The sequence below is a fragment of the Heloderma suspectum genome, chromosome 1 (assembly GCF_057233095.1).
Source record: "Heloderma suspectum isolate Gila_16-S chromosome 1, 16-S_ref, whole genome shotgun sequence".
Taxonomy (NCBI): domain Eukaryota; kingdom Metazoa; phylum Chordata; class Lepidosauria; order Squamata; family Helodermatidae; genus Heloderma; species Heloderma suspectum.
The window spans coordinates 377,624,490-377,643,928 of NC_139458.1; the positions used below are offsets into that span (position 1 = coordinate 377,624,490).

A 19,439-nucleotide genomic window follows, 5' to 3' on the forward strand; every position below is an offset into this window, starting at 1 on the left:
TTGCCCATGGATGCCCATGTGGCTGCTGTGGCCAGGAGTGCCTTTGGCTGTTGTGCCACTACGCCCCTTCCTAAAGGAGACTGATCAGGCTGCATTGATCCATGTTTTAATCATTTCCCATTCAGATTACTGAAGAGTACCTAGAAAGTACATCTAGTGCAAAATTCTGCAGCCAGATATGTTGCGTGTCTTGTAGACCACATTACACCAGTTTTACATTAGGAAATCAACCCTGAGTGCTCATTGGAAGGACAGATACTGAAGCTGAAGCTCCAATATTTTGGCCACCTAATGTGAAGAGAAAACTCTCTGGAAAAGACCCTGATGCTGGGAAAGACTGAAGGCAAAAGGAGAAGGGGACGGCAGAGGATGAGATGGCTAGATAGCATCACCGATGCAATGAATATGAACTTGAGCACACTCCGGGACAGAGTGCAAGACAAGAAGGCCTGGCGTGCTATGGTCCATGGGGTCACGAAGAGTCGGACACGACTGAGCGACTGAACAACAACAACATAGGCTTCCAATTTGTTTCTGGGCCAAATTCAAGGAGCTGGTTCTTACATACAAAGCGCTAAACAGTTTGGAGCCAGGATATGTGAAAGGGCCACCCCTCCTGTATGTATCTGCCCACAGAATCATAGAATAGTAGGGTTGGAAGGGGCCTACAAGGCCATTGAGTTCAACCCCCTGCTCAATGCAGGAATCCAAGTCAGAGTTTATGATCTTCTTCAGAAAGCCTGTCATACATTCCATCACCAAGAGAAGCTAGGTTGGTGAGGACATGGGACAGGGCCTTTTCTGTGGCAGCACCCCAATTGTGTAATTCCTTCCCTAGGAAGTGACGGGGACACTCTCTAGGTTACAGAAGGCTAGCTTGCAACCTTGGAATATTACTGCAGTTAGACTCGGGTTGCATGTGTCTGGGTAAAAAGGGAGAATCAATCCATTACATGGAGTAGCAGCTAGAAAATTCAGCAAGCACAATTATTTTCATACATTTGTAAAAATATTAGCCTTATTTCCATGGTTCGCTAGGAAAACTAAAAGATTCATTCTTGATTTCCAGACCCTGAATGGTAACTCCTTCTGAAAAGAACAGAGTTTGATCAGATGGAACACCATATGGAGGATTTTAAACTAGGAACTGCTGACACTGGCAAATGATAATAAGCGAAGTACAGAGGTTGGAATCATTTGCACATATTTGCACAGAAAATGAAGAAATATCCCAGAGCAAAAATGACCCAAAATGAGAAACCAATATAAGAATAAATCCTACACATGCATTTATTGGGCCAGTTCACATGATCAAACAAGCCATGGTGGATTAAATAAACCACAGTGGCTTGTTTTAATCTCCGGCACATGCCGGGCACCATTTGTCTCATTACCTGCCTGGGCACAGCTTGTCTTCTGAACCCAATCAGCATGACTTGTTTGAGGGGGATACAACCCTCAAATAACCCTACAACAGCCGGTGGGTTGTTTGAGGGTTGTTTCCCCCCTCAAACAACCCATGCCACCTGGGTTAGGACAACACAACAAGCCACACCCAGGCGGGAGAGTAGGAAAATAGCTCTGGGCATTAGAACAAGCTACCGTGGCTTATTTGTTTTGATCAAAGTGGTTTTTTTATCGTGCGATCTGGGTCATTGGCTTGAATCCTAAGATAACTTAAGGTTACAGAAGGCAAGTTTTCCATCCTCTCCTCCCACTACAGCCACTGGCACCCCCCCCCCCAAAAAAAAAGCCTATCTGGAAAGGTGTGTGTGTGGGATGGGGTGGTACAGTGGAGAGGAAAGGATGGAACTTTCCTCCTGTGACCTTCCTTGTTATCTTAGGATCCAGGAAAAGAGCTGAGCCCAGGTGCACTTCCAACCTGCAAACCCAGTTCTTCAAGGGGAGTGCAACCCCATCTAAAACAGGCTGTAATCCCATTGCCAGATCCATGGTCCTATTAACCAAGAGCACTTCTGTTCTGTCTGGATTAAGGTCCAATTTGTAAGCCCATTCCAGACATCAATTCATAATTTACTTGGGAATAAGTCCAACTGAAATCAGTTGGGAGTGACTTCTATAATAAACATGGGAAAGGATTAGGGTAGAGAATTGGGAGTCATGACAGAATACATCCATTGGAAGGTGAAAGGCTGGATAGGTCAAAACAAACTGTTATCCAGCGTTGGAATCACATTTTGTTAGGGAAACGTCTAGAAAACAGCAACCTACAGCATCACATTGATCCAGAGGTCATTATGTGCCCAAGGGTTCATATACAACCGTGGAGTTGCAACACATTTATTTTATTTAAAAAATTATATCCCCCTCTTCCATTCATAGAATGCGCAAGGCAGCTAACAGTAATCAATTAAAAAATCAACATGAAATATTAGAACAATGATCAAATATCACCATCACGTGATCAAACACCACAGCAAACAAAACACTAAACAAAACTAGCAACACATTAAAAAGATATCAGCAACATGACACAAAACTCCACCAGGAATTAGAACAGTTACAAAGCCTCCAGAGCTCTCTCGAATGCCACTGCCTCATTAAGTGCAGGAAAGAGATGAGGAGAGTTCTAGAGTTTAGGTGCTGCAGCAGAGAAGGCCCTACTGTATATAGCCAACCACTGTACTTCAGACAGAAAGGGCACATAGAGCAGGGCTTCCAAGGAAGAACTCAAAAGTACAGGTAGATTCATATGGGAGGAAGCTGTCCTTCCAAGTATCCTAGGTCCAGACAATTCTGATCCTTCAAGGTCAAGACTGGGATTTCAGTTTGGACCAGGAAACCAACTGGGAGTCAATGCAGTAGTAGAAAAAGCAGAGGAATATGCTCCAAGTGGCCTGCTCCACTTAATAAACTAGCATCTGCATTCTGTGCCCATTGTGCTTTCTGGACACTTTTCAAAAGGCAGCCCCACATACAGCGCATTCCAGTAGTCCAAACTGGGTGTGACTAAGGCATGACGACTGTGGCCAGATGGTCTACAGCATTAAGATGTTAAGCCACAAATAAGTCACTTTAAAAACTCTCTCTCTCAATCCCCCCACACACATACACACACTTAATTACCACATTAATCCCATACACACAAATCCTAGTTACTATCTCCTCACTATCTATCTCTTTGCTATCTATCTCTTTACAAGCTCTATCCAAACTCTTCCCTATCTAAACTACACAAGCACAGCTCCCTGTTTATGTATCACACCCTTTTAGCCCCGCACTCACTCAGGCTATCATCTCACATATGAAAATACATCATACTTCCTGTCACTCATACCACTCTCATGCTAGATCTGCTTACCAGAAAACACAGAATTATAACATAAATACATATCTATAAGCCCAGATTCATAACGTATATACATGTGACATCACAGTGGCCCCCAGAGCTCTGCTGCTGCTGCCACAAATAGGGTGGTGGCCATTTTGGGCAGGCCATTTTGCTTCAGCAGTAATACAAGGCAGATATTCTGTGAATTAGGAATACAGTCTGTGTCGAATGGGGTTGCAGTCTCCCTTAAGACTTGGTAAAGTCTGTGATGCGTCCTTTGGGTGCTTCCAGATGAGGCTTTTATTCTGGAACCATCGTACCTCATTCATGGAATTTTATCTTGTCTGTGCGTGTTCAGACAATGACCAGGTTTGCCTGATCGCAAGCCACAGTACCCAGAGGCACCTAAAAATTCAAGCCATGACTGCAGCTTGTCATATTGTCTGAACCTGGCGGGTGTGAGCTGTGCGAGGGTTAAACAAACCTTGCACAAGCCTAAAACAGCCCATGGGTTCTACAAGTGATTGTTTAACTCTCACACAACCCACACCCGCTGGGTTAGGACAACATGACAAGCCATAGCCATGGCCTGAATATCTGAAATGGCCACCAGCACATAACGCAACTCACTCAGCTTAAATGAGCTCAGGCTGGTTTACCAGCTGCACCTATTCCTGGAGAAGAAGAATACATATTTCTATGTTTTATAAAATCCTACACCTATAGCCCGTGGCTACAAAAGGGTAAAGTAATAAAAAGAATAATACGGATCAGAATAAAAGCCAGTGTGTCCTCACATCTCACGAAGTAAAAGTGCTGGACCTGAGGTAAAGGCTGTGATGGCAGAGTTACTGTGTGTGGTGGAAGGTGTTGCCTCCTGTGGGAAAGGCGTTATTGAAAAAGTATTCTCGCTGGTAATGCCACAGGAATGCCACAGCCACAACATTTCCTCTCCAGAGTGCCCCTGGAATGACATCACTGACACCCAGAGCTATTTCTGTTGCCACCTACAAACTGTTTAATAAGAGAAAGCTGCTGCTGCAGTGGAAACTGCCCCCTCCCTGCAAATCATTCATCCTCCAATCCCTTGAAATCGCATCCACCCATGGGTGTGGAGATAAATACTCTCCCCTATTGGACAAACCAGTGATTTGGTATAGCCATAGCCTAGATTGAGTTTGTTTGTTAACCCTACTCTACTGACCTTAGGCACAGGTTGAGAACTTCCACTACCTCCCAGATTCTGATGGAAAGGAGAGAAAGAGCTGGGTGTCCTCAGCATATTGATGTAACTGTGCCCCCAAATCTCTGTACAATCTCTCCCAGCAGTTCCGTTTAGATACAAAATAGAATGGGGAAACAAGATGGTATCTTGAAAGCCAAAGGCCAGTAAATGGAACAACAGGCTCCCAGCACCACTTTTTGAGATCTATTCAGGTCCTGGGTTCAATCTTTGGCATCTCCAGGCAGGACTGGAAAAACTCCTGCCTGAAACCCTGGAGAGCCACTGCCAGTCAGTGCTGACAGTACTGGGCTTAGATGGGCCATTAGTCTGACTCAGTATAAAGCAACTTCATATGTTTCTAATGAAGGAACCCAGATTGAAAAGGATCAAAATAATCATACAAGAACTTCCTGAAGCTGTGTAATGTCAGGGACAGTTCGTTGCAAACATACCCAGTGTATGGCTGGAGTTGCCTTTTTCAGGGCAGTGAATGGAAAAGCCCTCTGGGCATCTATGTGCACACTGGACATTACTTGTTAACAAACCATCTATCCATCTATACCTAAATCGATTCTCTGTTCATGCAAATGTATCAATTCCATGTGAACGCAAACTTCAAAGTTTAAAAAGGGCAGTCTTATTTAAAACATTCAGCAGCACTTCTTACCTGTCATTGGAGGTGTATTTACTCTCCTTTTGATGTGGGGAATTTGAAAATTTGGCTGCCAATGGTATCTCTTTTCTTAGAAAAGTAAAAAAAAAAGTTGAAATGAAACTTTGCAACACTTAGGGAGCAATCCTATGGCTCCTAGACACTGTCTTGAGGGCCACAGGATTGTTCGGTTTCTGGGAACCGCTCCTCACTCCCCCACCCCCTTGTAGCCAATACAGTTCTCTCCACACTAGCTACATCTCTGCATTCGGAAACAGAGTGTGGAGATGGGGACAAGGAGGCAGTCCTGTGGGCGGGGCAGGGACTACGGAAGCTGCTTTACACAGCTTCCTATCAGGTCTCCTTCTCTTCCCGAAGCCATGCCTCGACAGGTGTAATTGCCTGTCTGGAAAAATGCAGGGCAGCCAGAGCACAGAGAAGAGGACCTTCTCTGTGCTCCAGCCACCCTGTATAGGATAGTCAGCAGCCTCTGATTTCGGAAGCTGGTGACTGTCCAGATAGGATTACGCCCTCAGAGTGCCATCCTATTCATGTTTATACAGAAAAAAGTGCAACAGCTCCCAGCATTCCCCAGCCAGTCAGGCTGGGAGCTGTCGCACTTTTTCTGTCTAAACATGCATAGGACAGCACCCTTAAGTAGTAAACACAAATACATGTGAAAGTGCCATTGATTTTTGGTGTTAATAACTTTCCCCAACTGATAAATCAATTGAATAAATGGTCTATAAATTTTAAACATAAACATATACCTTTTAGATTTCACAGCATGGCCTGTGGGACTTGCCTATAGGAAAATGAAGAAGAAAAATGTATTCAGCACAGTAGCTGAAACCTGTTACCAAATGCTTCGACTTAAAATGCTTGACCCAAAGTCAGAATGCAGATCATAGTAGGCATCACACAGGGCTCAAACCAGAAGCACTACAAACCAAGCACCAATTTCCTGAACCACTAAGGGAGCTGGTTAGAGAAGGCTCCTCTTGGTTTGAACCCCACGGTCCCCAGTAAATACCAAGAAATAGGATGCCAAAGAATCCAGAAAAGGCAACCCCCTGCCACCACCTCTTTTATAGTTCCAAGGCTTTCTGCACTCCCTCCTTTTGGGCATCTCATCACTGAGGGAAGCCACTAAGCTACCCATCCTCATTGTTCCCAGCCTGCCCTTCTTCTACTCTTTTCCCTTGGCCTGCCCAGCTTTACTGTGAACCACCCTTGGGGCCATTTGGCTGAAGGGCAGTATACAAATATACTACATTAAAAAAATTAACTGCATTGTATCAGGCGAACCAGAGTCTTTTAATTCAGTCTTGGCCTATAAAACTTTATAGCAGGATTAATATTTCAGAATGCATAAACAAGAACAAATAGGTACAAACAACTAATAGCATACAGCCTTAGTTCACATATCATGGCGGCAATTCCGGGTTGGTTAACCCAGGAATGGCCAGGGACAAACCAAGCTTGTCATTTCTGCTTTCAATTAACAGCCCAGTTCCTGGGTTGTTTCGTGATGTGCAAACCCGGACCTCTGGATTGTTTGGGGGCTAAACAACCCAGAGTTAACCCAACAATTGTCCATAGTTTGTTGCTGGGTTAACTCAGGGCGGTTTAACCCATAAACAACCCAGAGTTTCCAAGTTCACATGTCACAAAAAAACCCAATAATGGGGCATTCCTGGCCTGTTACCTGAAAGTGGAAACAACAAGCATGCAGCTCATGAGCTTTGCTCATTCCTGCAATTCCTGGGTTAAATCAGTGATGTGTGAACCAGGTCACTAAGTGATGAGAAGAAAATAGTTTGTATACCTTACCCTAGAGGATGAAGAAGTTTCACCTGGATGAACAGCGCCAATTTGATTAGCTGGTCTGTCACCTACACCCTTACATTCTGAATCCAAATCTGTACCACTACAGAAAAAAAGGAGTTTCTGCATTACTTGTTTAATTTCTTCCATTTAGTTCACTTTTGGGGTAAGACGAATAATTTCAAGGTATAGGGACATTACTTGTATTGTTTCCAAAACAGATATGATGTGCATAATAGATTTTTAATACAATAACAAAGCATCTGCATAAAGGCCAGGGTGGTACAAATGCTGCAGATATCTTTGTTATACTTTCTGAAATGCTCATTTATGTTGCTTGCAGCTCATTTGCTCTTCCACGTGTGATATTCCCTGTATCTCATACAAATAACTCAAAAGACTTTCCTAACCAAGTAATATGTTTAATCAGAACTGTATTTCAACCTACCGAATAAGGATACTATTAAGTCAAACAAGTTTGTTCTTATACTGAATGTTTACACTAGTTTTCTTTTTTGTATACATACCTTTCCCTGGTTGGCAACCTAACCTCAGCAGAATGCAATAGCAATCACTTACTGCTGCCTCTCCCCCTTCATGGATCACTGCCTTGTTGTGGCGAAGGGGCTTGCGTAACTCAGTGAAGCCATAAGCTATGCCGTGCAGGGCCACCCAAGACGGACAGGTCATGGCAGAGAGTTCTGACAAAATGTGGTCCACTGGAGAAGGAAATGGCAACCCACTCCAGTATTCTTGCCAAGAAAAACCCATGGAACGTATCACAAGGCTAAAAGAGATGACGCCGGAAGATGAGCCCCTCAGGTCGGAAGGTGTCCAATATGCTACTGGGGAAGAGCAGAGGGTATTTCCAAGTAGCGCCAGAAAGAGTGAAGCGGCTGGGCCAAACCCGAAAGGACACTCAGCTGTGGATGTGTCTGGTGGTGAAAAGAAAATCCGATGCTGTAAAGAACAATATTGTTTAGGAACCTGGAATGTCAGATCAATGAACCAAGGTAAGCTGGAGGTGGTCAAACATGAGATGGCAAGATTGAACATCGACATCTTGGGAATCAGCGAACTAAAATGGACAGGCATGGGCGAATTTAATTCAGGTGACCATCATATCTACTATTGTGGGCAAGAATCCCTTAGAAGAAATGGAGTAGCACTCATAGTCAACAAAAGGGTGGGAAAAGCAGTACTGGGGTACAATCTTAAAAATGATAGAATGATCTCAGTACGAATCCAAGGCAAACCATTCAACATCACAGTAATTCAAGTCTATGCCCCAACCACTGAGGCCGAAGAAGCTGAGGGTGATCGGTTCTATGAAGACCTACAACACCTTCTAGAACTAACACCACAAAAAGATGTCCTCTTCATCACAGGGGATTGGAATGGTAAAGTAGGAAGTCAAGAAATCACCGGGATAACAGGCAGGCATGACCTTGGTGTACAAAATGAAGCAGGACAAAAGCTAATAGAGTTTTGCCAAGAGAACATGCTGATCATAGCAAACACTCTTTTCCAACAGCACAAGAGGCGACTCTACACATGGACGTCACCAGATGGTCAATATCGAAATCAGATTGATTATGTCCTTTGCAGCCAAAGATGGAGAAGCTCCATACAGTCAGTAAAAACAAGACCTGGAGCTGACTGTGGCTCAGATCATGAGCTGCTTCTTGCAAAATTTCGGCTGAAATTGAAGAACGTCGGGAAAACCACTAAACCGTTCAGGTATGACCTAAATCATATCCCTGATGAATATACAGTGGAGGTGAGGAATAGATTTCAGGGATTAGACCTGATAGACAGAGTGCCTGAGGAACTATGGACGGAGGTCCGTAACATTGTTCAGGAGGCAGCAACGCAATCCATCCCAAAGAAAAAGAAATGCAAGAAAGCCAAGTGGCTGTCTCATGAGGCTTTACAAGTAGCTGAGGAAAGAAGGGAAGTGAAAAGCAAGGGAGAAAGGGGAAGATATACCCAACTGAATGCAGAGTTCCAGAGAATAGCAAGGAGAGACAAGAAGGCCTTCTTAAATGAACAATGCAAAGAAATCGAGGAAAACAACAGAATGGGAAAGACTAGAGATCTCTTCAAGAAAATTGGAGATCTCAAGGGAACGTTTTGTGCAAAGACAGGCATGATAAAGGACAAAGAAGGCAGGGACCTAACAGAAGCAGATGAGATTAAGAAGAGGTGGCAAGAATACACAGAAGAACTATACAGGAAAGATCTGAATGTCCCTGATAGCCATGATAGTGCGGTCACTGAACTTGAGCCGGACATCCTCGAGAGTGAAGTCAAGTGGGCCTTAGGAAGCATTAGTAACAACAAAGCTAGCGGAGATGACAGTATTCCAGCCGAGCTATTTAAAATCCTAAAAGATGATGCTGTTAAAGTGCTTCATTCAATATGCCAACAAATCTGGAACACTCAACAGTGGCCACAAGACTGGAAAAGGTCAGTTTACATTCCAATTCCAAAGAAGGGCAACGCCAAAGAGTGTTCAAACTACCGCACAATTGCGCTCATTTCACATGCCAGCAAGGTGATGCTCAAAATCCTACAAGCTAGGCTTCAGCAGTATGCGAACCGAGAACTACCGGAAGTACAAGCTGGGTTTCGAAGAGGCAGAGGAACTAGAGATCAAATCGCCAACATTCGCTGCATCATGGAGAAAGCAAGAGAATTCCAGAAAAACGTCTATTTCTGCTTCATTGACTACGCTAAAGCCTTTGATTGTGTGGATCACAACAAACGGTGGCAAATTCTTAAAGTGATGGGAGTACCAGACCACCTTACCTGTCTCCTGAGAAACCTGTACGAGGGTCAAGAAGCAACAGTAAGAACCAGACATGGAACAACCGATTGGTTCAAAATTGGGAAAGGAGTACGACAAGGCTGCATATTGTCACCCTGCTTATTTAACTTATATGCAGAGTACATCATGAGAAACGCCAGGTTGGATGAATCAGAGGTCGGAATTAAGATTGCTGGGAGAATTATCAACAACCTCCGATATGCAGACGATACCACCCTAATGGCAGAAAGCGAAGAGGATCTAAAGAGCCTCTTGTTGAGGGTGAAAGAGGAGAGTGCAAAAGCTGGTTTGAAACTCAACATTAAAAAAACGAAGATCATGGCATCTGGCCCCATCACTTCCTGGCATATAGAAGGGGAAGAAATGGAAGCAGTGACACATTTTACTTTCTTGGGCTCCAAGATCACCGCAGACGGTGACTGTAGCCATGAAATTAAAAGACGCTTGCTCCTTGGGAGGAAAGCTATGGCAAACCTAGACAGCATAGTAAGAAGCAGAGACATCACCTTGCCGACAAAGGTCCGTCTAATCAAAGCTATGGTTTTCCCAGTAGTAATGTATGGCTGTGAGAGCTGGACTATAAGGAAGGCTGAGCGCCGAAGAATTGATGCTTTCGAACTGTGGTGCTGGAGAAGACTCTCACGAGTCCCCTGGACTGCAAGGAGGTCAAATCAGTCCATCCTAAAGGAAATCAACCCTGACTGCTCATTGGAAGGACAGATAATGAAGCTGAAGCTCCAATATTTTGGCCACCTAATGCGAAGAGAAAACTCCCTGGAAAAGACCCTGATGCTGGGAAAGACTGAAGGCAAAAGGAGAAGGGGACGGCAGAGGATGAGATGGCTAGATAGCATCACGGATGCAATGAATATGAACTTGAGCACGCTCCGGGAGAGAGCGCAGGACAGGAAGGCCTGGCGTGCTATGGTCCATGGGGTCACGAAGAGTCGTACACGACTGAACGACTGAACAACAACAACTGCTGCCTCTCAGAAGTAAGTCCCACTGGTCTGGTTCACATGTCACAATAGCCCAGATTTTAAATTCTGGGTTATTGTGAACTGGTGCCTGCTGCGTGGGAGTGGGTAAACAGAAGCAGTGTACTAGAGCATGCTGCAGAAGTGGTTTTCTTGTTTCCTGTGAACAGCAGTTAAAGCAGGAGCAGCTGTTTGCTGCGACATGCAATCCAGGAACCCTGGCTTGTCTGATCCCCAAGCTGATGCATTCAGAATAACCCAGCATTTTAAACAATTCTGGGTTATTGTGATGTGTGAAATGAGCTACTGAATTCAATGGGGCTTACTCCTAGATAAGTAGTTATAGCATCTCCTTAGGATCTCTACTGGGCATTAAATAGCTAGGACCTGAATTTCATAAAACTGGTATTTTTATTTTATTTATTTAATCTATTTAAAATTATTTTCAGGTCACGTTTAAGGGTGAAACACTTATGGAGTTATCTTGTTCTAACTTCTTTTCAAATATATACCTAGTTTAGGAAATATACAATAGATGATTGCAAAATGTAAGAAATCTTGCCAGTTTTAAAGTAACAGGATGTCCCTTTTCTTCTTCTCTTTCCTATCACTTCACTTTTGCACTCACAATGTGAATTTAAAAAAAGAATTTGATAGGTAGAGTGATGCTAACAAAAGACTGCACAGCAGTGAAAATATTAACCCTACCAAGTTTTACGTTATCTCTTCCGAACGATTCCCATCAAACTCACTCAAATATGGCAAAAACTTATACATGCTTTTATATGGCTTGAAAAATAACCCAAACTTCAGGGATATTCTATTACAGGAATAAAGGCAAAGGGGCTATGCTGCTTCTAATTTCTATTTTACTTATTCAGTTCAACCGCCCTGCCCCACCCCACCCCACCCCACCCCACCCCACCCCAAGAAGCCTAATCTATTTCAGACATTATAGCCACCCAAAACCTTGGATAGATTCAGAAAGCCTCTGAACTAATTTGGTTATTAAACAGAAAAAGGAGCCTTCTCGCCTTATGAGCTTTGTAATTCTTCCACAAAGGTGACAAGAATAGTAGGATAGGTAAAGAATGCGGGCTCTCTTCTCAACTACCTTTGACCTGTTCATATTTAAATTGGCACTGAAATTGTCCCTTACTTTGAGTTTTGAAAAACTATACTCTCCGACCTGTCAGAAGCAAGATCCATGCCCTCTTGAACAGACCTGAAAGACAAGTTTTCAGATTGCAGTTTAAAATGGCTTCAATAGTTTCAACTATAACATAATATCAAAAGAACAGACCCTCTGCAGATTAGGAAGCTGTAGATTCCACCTAAACAATTTTTAACCCTCGAAGAAACCCAACCCAGAGAAGACAGTAGTGTCTCCCCAAAAGTTGTTTGAAGCAATATTGTAGCATAATGCGAGCAATTCTTTTGGTCTAAGGAAGACTTTAGTTATTGGCTTCAGTAGAACAAGTCTCTTCTTCAGGCCCAGTGATCTCTATATGCACATATATAAGGGGAACCTTCCTGTAAGCTTATGATGGCATGAAGACTGCCCCCAATCTTAACACCTTCTCCCTATTTTTGCCAGAAGAGAGACACAGAGATCACAGGAGCAACAGCCATAAGGCACCACTATTTTTCCCCACCAAGGGACTATGGCATCTGTGGTTAGGGTTAGGGTCCCCCACTCTTAGTAACTCTGTCTGTGAAGAGACTTGCAGAGATAGATAGCTGTAGTGTGCTGAAGTGTTTCCCCAGCCCAGGATCCGCACAAGCAAGTTATGGCTGCCCCTAGTCTGGGCACTGAGTATCTTTCTGGCAAAAGAGAAAAAAGAAGAAACCTTTCTGCGTCCGTATAGGAAGAGGGGTTCACATGCAGCACCAGCGGGGCTATGCCTGGTCATGTGAAGGAAAGGTTTACATACCACTCGCAACCCGGTAGGTGCCTATTTTATTTATTTATTTAAATAATTTCTTGGCAACCTTACAGAAGCCCTCCCAAGGTGGCTCACAACAATAAAATATATAAAAATAGTTAAAATATTAAAAGCGATAAAACAGAAACACAATAAAAGAGCAATAAAGGCAACGATAAAAGCCAATGATAAAACCAACAACAACAGCAAAAACAACATTTTACACACACACACACACACACACACACACAGCCTTTCAGCCCTAAAAAGAGCCCCCAAGGCAATTCACAACAATTAAAACACCTTCGAGCACAAGCAGCGGTAGCTTTCATGGCTCTTCGGTCTGTTTGTTTGTTTTAAATTTCAATTGTTTTAAATTGTCACAATGTGTTTTAAGTTTTAATTTGCCAGTTTAAACCTCTATTATTGTAGTGCACGCCAGACAACTGTAATGTTTTGGCTGCCCTAAAGGTTTAATCTGTTCAAGTTTTTACCAGCTATGAGGAGGCAATGCGAGAGCTCTCAGTGTTTGGACTATGTTTTGAATTCTTCTGATAAAGTCCTTACATACACACACAAGCCATAGAAGCATATGTGAATGCCTGCCTCATTGTTTTGCCAATTTTGCTAACTTCTGTAAGCATTTATCAAGTGGAGGAGCTTGCGGAGTGGTGCTACCTGATTTTTCTATCCTCTGTTTGCAATGTGTAGTAAGAAAAAGAGACAGAGAGACCAACTAGAGTCTCCAACTTTCCCTGTTTCAAAACAATCTAAAATTGATAGCTTCATGCTCGGTAGCTCTGATACCCCTGGAGGACTCCCAATCCTTACTACTAATCGATATTCAATCCTGGCCTCCACTTTGGGGGAAAATGATGAGTCCCAGGAAGGAAAAATTGAGGACTCCCAGGAATGGAGAAATGAGGAGAAACAGGCAACTACCGGGATGAAGCCTGAAGATGTGAACAAGGCAATTATTGATACCATGGCAGAACAGTGCTTGTTAATTTTTAAAACTCTAATTAATATTTTTGGGACAATCGGAGCTATAAATGATAAACTAATTCCTATCACTGGATATACAAAACAACTTGATGAGATTATACAACTTCTCAAGGATCAGGATACCAGAACAAAACAAGACGTGAATCCAGAAGTAAATCAGAAAGACATGACACTTCCAGTTTTACAACCTGTACAGGCTTTGGTTCCTTCAACTGTATCCCAGCGTTCGAATTCCTTGAACCTTGCAGACTATGGAGAACTTGTAGAACTGAAGAATTGGGACTTTAAAGGGAACTTAATTTTAGTCCCAGACCAAGTGGCCTTTGAAATATCACCATTATCAAATGGGGTTCTGCCTAGTTGGTGGGGGAAAAACCGAGTTGTGTATAATCTTAATGCATTGTTGAACTTAAGAATTCATATAAGAAATATTAGATCTGTACACACACTTCCAGGCTCTCTGTATTTACAGAGATGTATAATAACTTTTAACTCACCAATGTTGGTTAAAGAAATCTTTGCTGCGAGGTTCCAACTGGGTAAATATGGAGTAAGGGCTAGAAGGGTCTTTAAAACTTATTCATTAACACCACTATTTAAGCAGATATCTAGAAGGAAACCCATAGATCAGTATGCCCCAGAAGCAAGTCGACTACATAATGTTCTAGAGCAGTCTAACACTGAAATGCTCATTGATTTTACAACTCAGGAGACAGATGTTGGGACCATTGATATAGAGTCCACTGATCAGGGCCTTCAGAGAACAAACTTTAGGTCTTTATGTCCCTCTAGTCCCCCACTCAAAAATGATGTTTTGTTAGACACTGAAATTCTCTTAACCAATACTGCAATTAATTCTTATATTGACAACTTTCAGTTGATACCACAAAAAAAACAGAAAACAGTGGTAGCTGAAATCAACACTACAGTAGTCCCAATAGCAAATAATTCTCAAAGGAAACACATGATCCAGAACTCCACTTCCTGCTTAAATGGTGCCGTACAGCTTGACCCCTCAATAGATCAAATTACATTAGATTGTTCCTCCTGACAAAATAAGGCTTTGGGGAGTTCACTTAAGTGTGTCTCCTGGAACATCTCTGGATGGTCTAATAAAAGGGCAGATGGTTCATTCAGAAGGTACCTTAGATCTTTTGATATCATATTCCTACAGGAAACATGGTGCACGGGGGAAATTCTTCTGAGTAATTACAAAACCTATGAAGTCCCTGCAAGTATCCCCAGAGGCATGGGACACCCGTGGGGGGGATTAGCCTGTTGTATATCAACTTCATTGAAAGGCGAAAGCTATCTCATCAGTAATTTGGAGTCCTGGGCTTTGGCTATATTTTTCAAAATTAATTTAACATCATATATCATGGTAAATGTATATATTCCTCCTTGGAAATCAACTCATCACAGCAAAAATGTTTGGGAAAGCCTTACAGATTACATACTTGGCCTGCAGACCCAACTATCTGGAGCTCATTTGATATTAGTTGGTGATTTTAATGCCCGGATTGGCCCAAACTGGAATGCAATAGAGCCAGTCTCCTATTTTTCCCTGGATGACTTCCCACTGATAAAGGATAGACAGTCAAAGGATCACACGATTAACACCCAAGGGAAGCAGTTTATTCAAATGATCTTTCAATCTGGACTTCTCATTCTGAATGGCTCTCTGTCCGAGGATTTGACAGGGGAATTTATCAACCATCTTGGGGCTAGTGTAATTGATTATATTGCAGTTCCTCCAGCTGTGTTTGGGCTGATTACGCTCTTTAGAGTAGATTCATATCCATGTAGTGATCACCAACCACTGATTGTCCAGTTAGAATGTTTTAAAAATGCCCAGGCAAATCAAGAAAATAGGCTCCCAGTCCCAAGCACGAGGGTTGCAACATACCATCGTAAATGGGCAAATGTGAATTTAAATGCTTTGGAACGCTTATGGCATTCTGAGAATGTACAACTCTTGCTGAATACCCTGTCCTCTTCCAAAGAGACGGAAGTAGTACTAGAATGTTATGCCCAGATTATAGCAGCAGTCGAACCTCTCTTATTTTGGAAAGGCCAGTCAAAGAACCAGGGGCCAAAAGTGGGTAATCCATGGTTTGACATGGACTGTAGGAAACTTAAGCAGGAAATTAAAAGACAACATAAACTCCTAAGAGACAGAGGTATAGTCCCTTTACCACAGTCCTATTTGGCACTGTGTAAATTATATAAAAATACAATTAAAGAAAAAAAGGAAGAGCATGCTAGGTTGCAATGGGTGGAACTAGCATCAGCACTCGAAAGAAATGATAGACCTAGATTTTGGCACCTTACTTCAGACTTAAGATACTCTGGGACTCCATCCATTGACTCTGTTATTACAACACATGAATGGGAACGACACTTCCATTCCCTCTTTTATGATGAGATGGCCTGTCTTCCCCCATTACAGGAGGAAGACCCAGAATCATCTAGTTGGCCCCCAGTCACCTGTGAGGAAATAGCTATGCTGATACGGAAGTTGAAGCACAGAAAGGCCCCCGGAAGGAGTGGCATTTCACCAGATTTCTTGATCGATTATCCTCATTGGTGGATCCCAATGTTAGCAACCTTATTTACACTTACTGATAGAACTGGGAAATTTCCCCAAGATTGGGCAGTAGCTATTGTAGTGCCTATTTATAAAAAGGGCAATCGGTCAGACCCTAAGAATTATCGCCCTATAAGTCTACTGGATGTTATAAGTAAGCTGTATGCAAGACATCTTTTAGATAAGCTGGAAAATTGGGTGCTCAGGGAGAATCTCCTTGTTGAAGAACAAGCAGGCTTCTGATGTGGCAGATCTACAGTAGACCATTGTTTTCTACTAAAATATTTGGCTGGGAAATATACATCTCCCCCTTATCACTCACTTTTTGCTGCATTTGTAGACCTTCGAGCAGCCTTTGATTCTATATCTAGACCTCGCCTTTGGCAGAAGCTTACACTTTTAAATGTGGATTATAAATTGCTCAGAAGAATACAGGGGCTGTATGAGAATTCTATCTTGCGTGTGAGAGAGTCTTCAGGTGATCTTTCAGGCTCCATTATTGTTAACAAAGGAGTGCGCCAGGGATGTTTGCTTGCACCTCTTTTATTCAATCTATATCTTAATGATATGGTTCCCTACTTATCTAATCCAGACTTCTTCCTACCTCTTTTAAAAGACAGGAATATTTCAGTGTTATTATATGCAGATGATGCTGTTCTCCTGTCATACACCCAGGTGGGGATGCGTAGGCTTTTAAGAGCCCTAAGCTCATATTGTGTGAGAGAAGCCCTTCAGGTCAACTACGAAAAAACTAAAATCTTAGTCTTTGGCAAAAGGAGGAAAAAATACCGATGGCAGCTGGATAACCATCTGCTTGATCAGGTCAACAAATATAAATACCTAGGAGTGACATTTCAAAGTTCAGGATCTTGGTCGGAGCACTTGAATGCAATAGCCCTGACAACTAATGTAACTAGTAGTAACATTCTTCGTTTTGCTGCTGGACCAGGTGGTAAGATGGTGGCCCCTTTAATAGAGCTATACAAGGGCAAATTACTTCCCCAAATATTATATGGGGCACCTGCCTGGACCCATGCTAACATTGCTTCATTGGAGTCAGTGCAGCATAAATTTCTATCCAGAGTACTCGGGGTTCCCAGATCCACTTCTAAGGCCATTGTCCGACTAGAAACAGCTTGTCACTCAGTGGGAATGCTTGTTCAAAAAGCTGCCACTTTCTTCTGGTTAAAGATAGTGTTCCAACTGGCCTCCCCCTTGGTCTTATTAGCATATGAAGCTATGGGAAGGGGCTCATGGGCAGACAAGATAACCACATCTATCTCTGAGTTGGGCTTTTCACAATCATATTTGCTTGCGAGGGGCTATGATAGAGCTAGGGATGAGATTTCAAAGAGGTTACAGGATGTTGATATTCAAACAACAATGGCTGTTGCTGCTGAAAGTCGCCCTAACAAGATCTATAAAAGCATCATGACCTCTCCGGGGAAGGCTCCCCCGTATTTGATTTCCATCACCTCACATGAATTGAGATGGCTCATGACTAGATGTAGACTGAACTCACTCCAATTGATGGAGGTGAAGGCACGTTATAGGATCCATCATGGCATGAGTGCAGATTGCCCAGCTGGCTGCCCCAAGGTAGAGGACATGGTACACTTTTTAGCAGAATGCCCATTGTATATCGATTTGAGGAAGCAATATCTTGAGCCCCTATTAGCTGTACTTGAGGATACTTCTGGTGCAAGTATAACTCGATTATTATTAGCTGGAACAGATCATTATACATCATATAGGACTGCTAAGTTTGTCAGTCAATTCCTGGAGAGGCGAAAGTCATTGACTGTTATAAAAAAATTAAATCCGTAAACATGGTAATAATATTCTGGCAGATATTGTTTTAGGATTTTAAAATGTTTTTAACTTGCTCTTGTTAGTTATTTTATTAATAATTTGTACTTTGGTCTCCCTTTTGGGTTGATGTGAGAATTCTATTTGTTTTGTGTGCGGACGGCCTGATTGGCTAAAAAGCAATAAACTGTATAAAACACCTTCACAATTAAAATAAGGCAAAACAAAGCAAATAAAATAGATCCGCAAACATGCAAGATTAAAATACAGCAAACACTTGGTGAAATAAAGATGTCTTGAGCACCCACTTAAAAGACATGAAAGAAGGTACCAATCTAACCTCCATTAGGAAGGAGTTCCACAATCAGGACACCACCACTGAAAAGGCTCTCATGTCTCACATCACCATCAACCACACCTGTCTGTCATTAACTTTTGCTATGTTACATTTTACTACATCTACTTTTTCTGTTTTACTCATGCTAAGTTACTTTTAAATGTCCCTGTTCATTATGGGATATCATACAGTTTCATTTTTTCTTAAAATAGACAGTATTTTTTAAAAAGACCTCATTAAACACTTAACTTACTTCACAGATGCCTCATGTGATGCTTCTTGGGAATTAGAAGATGAACTATTTGTAGAAGTATTTGTAGGAGTAGCACTTCTTTCTGTCTGGAAAACAATACAGAATAATTTAATAACTGCAAATTAAAAGATCTGTTTCAACAAAAAGTGACAATGCAAGTTAAAGGAAGGGCATGATTAAATCATTACTCTGACAGCCATGACTGATTAAATCATGTTGGTGATAATGACTGCAATGATCACATGATATCGTAACTGCCTGAAATCTTCATTACATGGTCACTCAAGGTGAGAAGCTCTTGGAAAATGAAGAGATTAACAGATCTCAATGGGAGAAAGTTCCCGCAAAATGAGACTGTCACTATGTGAATGAACAGTTAATAAGCAGTCTGAATTTACCCAAGCATGTGCTCTAGCATCCAATGGGATATATTTATAGACGTATTGAGAAAAAATGCAGAATAATCCAATAATATAGCTATGTTACGCTGCAATCCTATAGATACTTACATGGGAATAAGCTTCATCGAAAACAGCAAGACGTACTTTTCAATAGACATGTATACAACTGCACCGTTAACGACCAACAACTGTGTCCTGAAAATGCTATTTTATTGGCCACATTCGGATGTAGGGTTGGCGGAGAATTTCTCCCCGAAACTTCGGGGGGCCGAGCGCCAACGTGTTCGGCCCCCCGAACACGTTTCGGGGAGAAATCCTC

The 19,439-nt window shown here is 42.4% G+C and overlaps 1 protein-coding gene across 7 annotated transcripts in view; it reads right to left on the reverse strand.

Annotated features, from left to right (window-relative positions):
* The window catches only part of EIF2AK2 (eukaryotic translation initiation factor 2 alpha kinase 2), a 46,983-nt gene that overhangs the window by 12,733 nt on the left and 14,811 nt on the right, over positions 1 to 19,439 (reverse strand). For 5 of the 7 annotated variants that reach the window (XR_014786822.1, XM_084828334.1, XM_084828337.1 and 2 more), the window contains exons 6-10: positions 18,720 to 18,805; positions 11,963 to 12,028; positions 7,003 to 7,099; positions 5,940 to 5,974; positions 5,185 to 5,259 (exon numbers count right to left, since the gene is read on the reverse strand). Coding sequence is in view for 6 of the 7 variants with exons in the window: in XM_084828334.1 (XP_084684460.1) it covers positions 5,185 to 5,259; positions 5,940 to 5,974; positions 7,003 to 7,099; positions 11,963 to 12,028; positions 18,720 to 18,805 (359 nt within the window). In the remaining variant the exon portion in view is untranslated. The remainder of the gene's footprint in view (positions 1 to 5,184; positions 5,260 to 5,939; positions 5,975 to 7,002; positions 7,100 to 11,962; positions 12,029 to 18,719; positions 18,806 to 19,439) is intronic. The other 2 variants (XM_084828335.1, XM_084828336.1) reach the window with 2 other exon arrangements.